We start from the raw sequence: 1,416 nt of genomic DNA on the forward strand, positions 1-1,416 counted from the left end.
ACTCTTCTTTTTTTCTTTTTTTTTGGCCCCGCCCCGGGGGGGGGGGGATTGGTTAGTTATCCATAATGACTCGTCGAGTTGCTTTCTTGGAGAGGTCAGGAATATTGGCATTGGTAGAATTTAACGCCTACAAAGCACCAAACTTTGTCGGAGACCTTTGCACAATATGCTTGCTTGTTATATTTCTCCAAGGTCCAATGTTGGCCCACATCTCAGTATTAACAGTTGCAAAACCTCATCTCTAACTTGCCCAGATGACTTTCCTCTAAAACGGGGAAGGTATTCAATCTTTTTGTGTGCTATCGGCCGAGATGAGGGAGATTCGTAGCCAAGTCGGCGACAGAAGCGACCTGTTGTGCAAAAGATTCCGAACACGGCAAACCTCTTTTCTCCGCCATCCTTTGGTGCCCAACCTAATCGAACACACTTGTTTCTAATTTCGTGAGGAACCGTCAGGACGCGTGGAAGTGCTAATCTCGAAGGAACCGTCAGGTCAAGTGGAAGCGCTAATCTCGATTTCGGTCCGAGTCGTCGGCCACGGCTATGTGTGCTGTTCAAAATGGAAGATGGTTCACAGGCTCGAGGACAGGATGTACGCGGGGCTTGACCGAGGATATCACAGTGAACTCTGGAGCCGGTTGCGCCAGTAGACGTAGTGGTTGCAAGCGCGGTAGATCCACCCGATCGGGGCCTTGTGCAAATATAGATAACATCATCGCTTCCGTTCATGTTGTGTCGTTGTCCTCCGTTTGGTTGAGTGAAGAAAAATGTTAGAAAACCAGGGAGGGGTAGAAAAGCACAGTCCGCCTTATTTGTGGATCACGGAACCGTCGCATAACTACTCACTAACTAACTATTGATAACTAACGCTCAATCAATACTGCGCTGGGTTCTAGGGGCAGGTATTTCATAATACCAGAGTGGGTGTGTTCCGTTCCTCCGTGGTTCCAGTCCAAGTACATTAACAGTTACTTCCACCTTACTGCTATCCGTACCACCCATTTATTATCTCCTGCATCGTAATCGTGGTACTCGTGTACTTCTCGTAGACCGCGATGTAACACACACAAACATTCCCACGAAGTGATTGTGGTCTTGGACCAAGGATGTGTCCTGTGGCCATCGCATACTGCTTCAGGTAGGTATTATGTGAGGACGCCATTAATTTCACAGTATTCATCTGGATCTTCCACCTTCCTAGCAGCTTGCTTCGCGGCGTCATCTGCAATCGCATTCAGCGTTCGAGGGATTCTCCAGAATTGAATCTTCAAAACTGAATCATCCCACAGCTCGATCGGAGTCAGTACAGCGACCAGGTCAACGGCAGATCGTTTCGGGAGCGCGCTGGCTTGCTGTGGGTGGAGGACTGTTTGCTCGTTTTCCACCCATTGCATACCCAGCTACGAATCCACGTCG

The 1,416-nt window shown here is 48.8% G+C and overlaps 1 protein-coding gene across 1 annotated transcript in view; it reads right to left on the reverse strand.

The window, feature by feature from the left end:
* MAA_09107 (reverse transcriptase, RNaseH) overlaps window positions 1-729 on the reverse strand; it is a gene marked incomplete at both ends in the record, with an annotated part of 2,062 nt that extends 1,333 nt beyond the window's left edge. Inside the window, one exon of the mRNA XM_007827105.2 lies at window positions 383-729. Coding sequence (XP_007825296.2) covers window positions 383-729 — 347 coding nt within the window. The remainder of the gene's footprint in view (window positions 1-382) is intronic.
* Window positions 730-1,416: the final 687 nt, after the last annotated feature.

The sequence above is a fragment of the Metarhizium robertsii genome (assembly GCF_000187425.2).
Source record: "Metarhizium robertsii ARSEF 23 chromosome Unknown MAA_Scf_15, whole genome shotgun sequence".
Taxonomy (NCBI): domain Eukaryota; kingdom Fungi; phylum Ascomycota; class Sordariomycetes; order Hypocreales; family Clavicipitaceae; genus Metarhizium; species Metarhizium robertsii.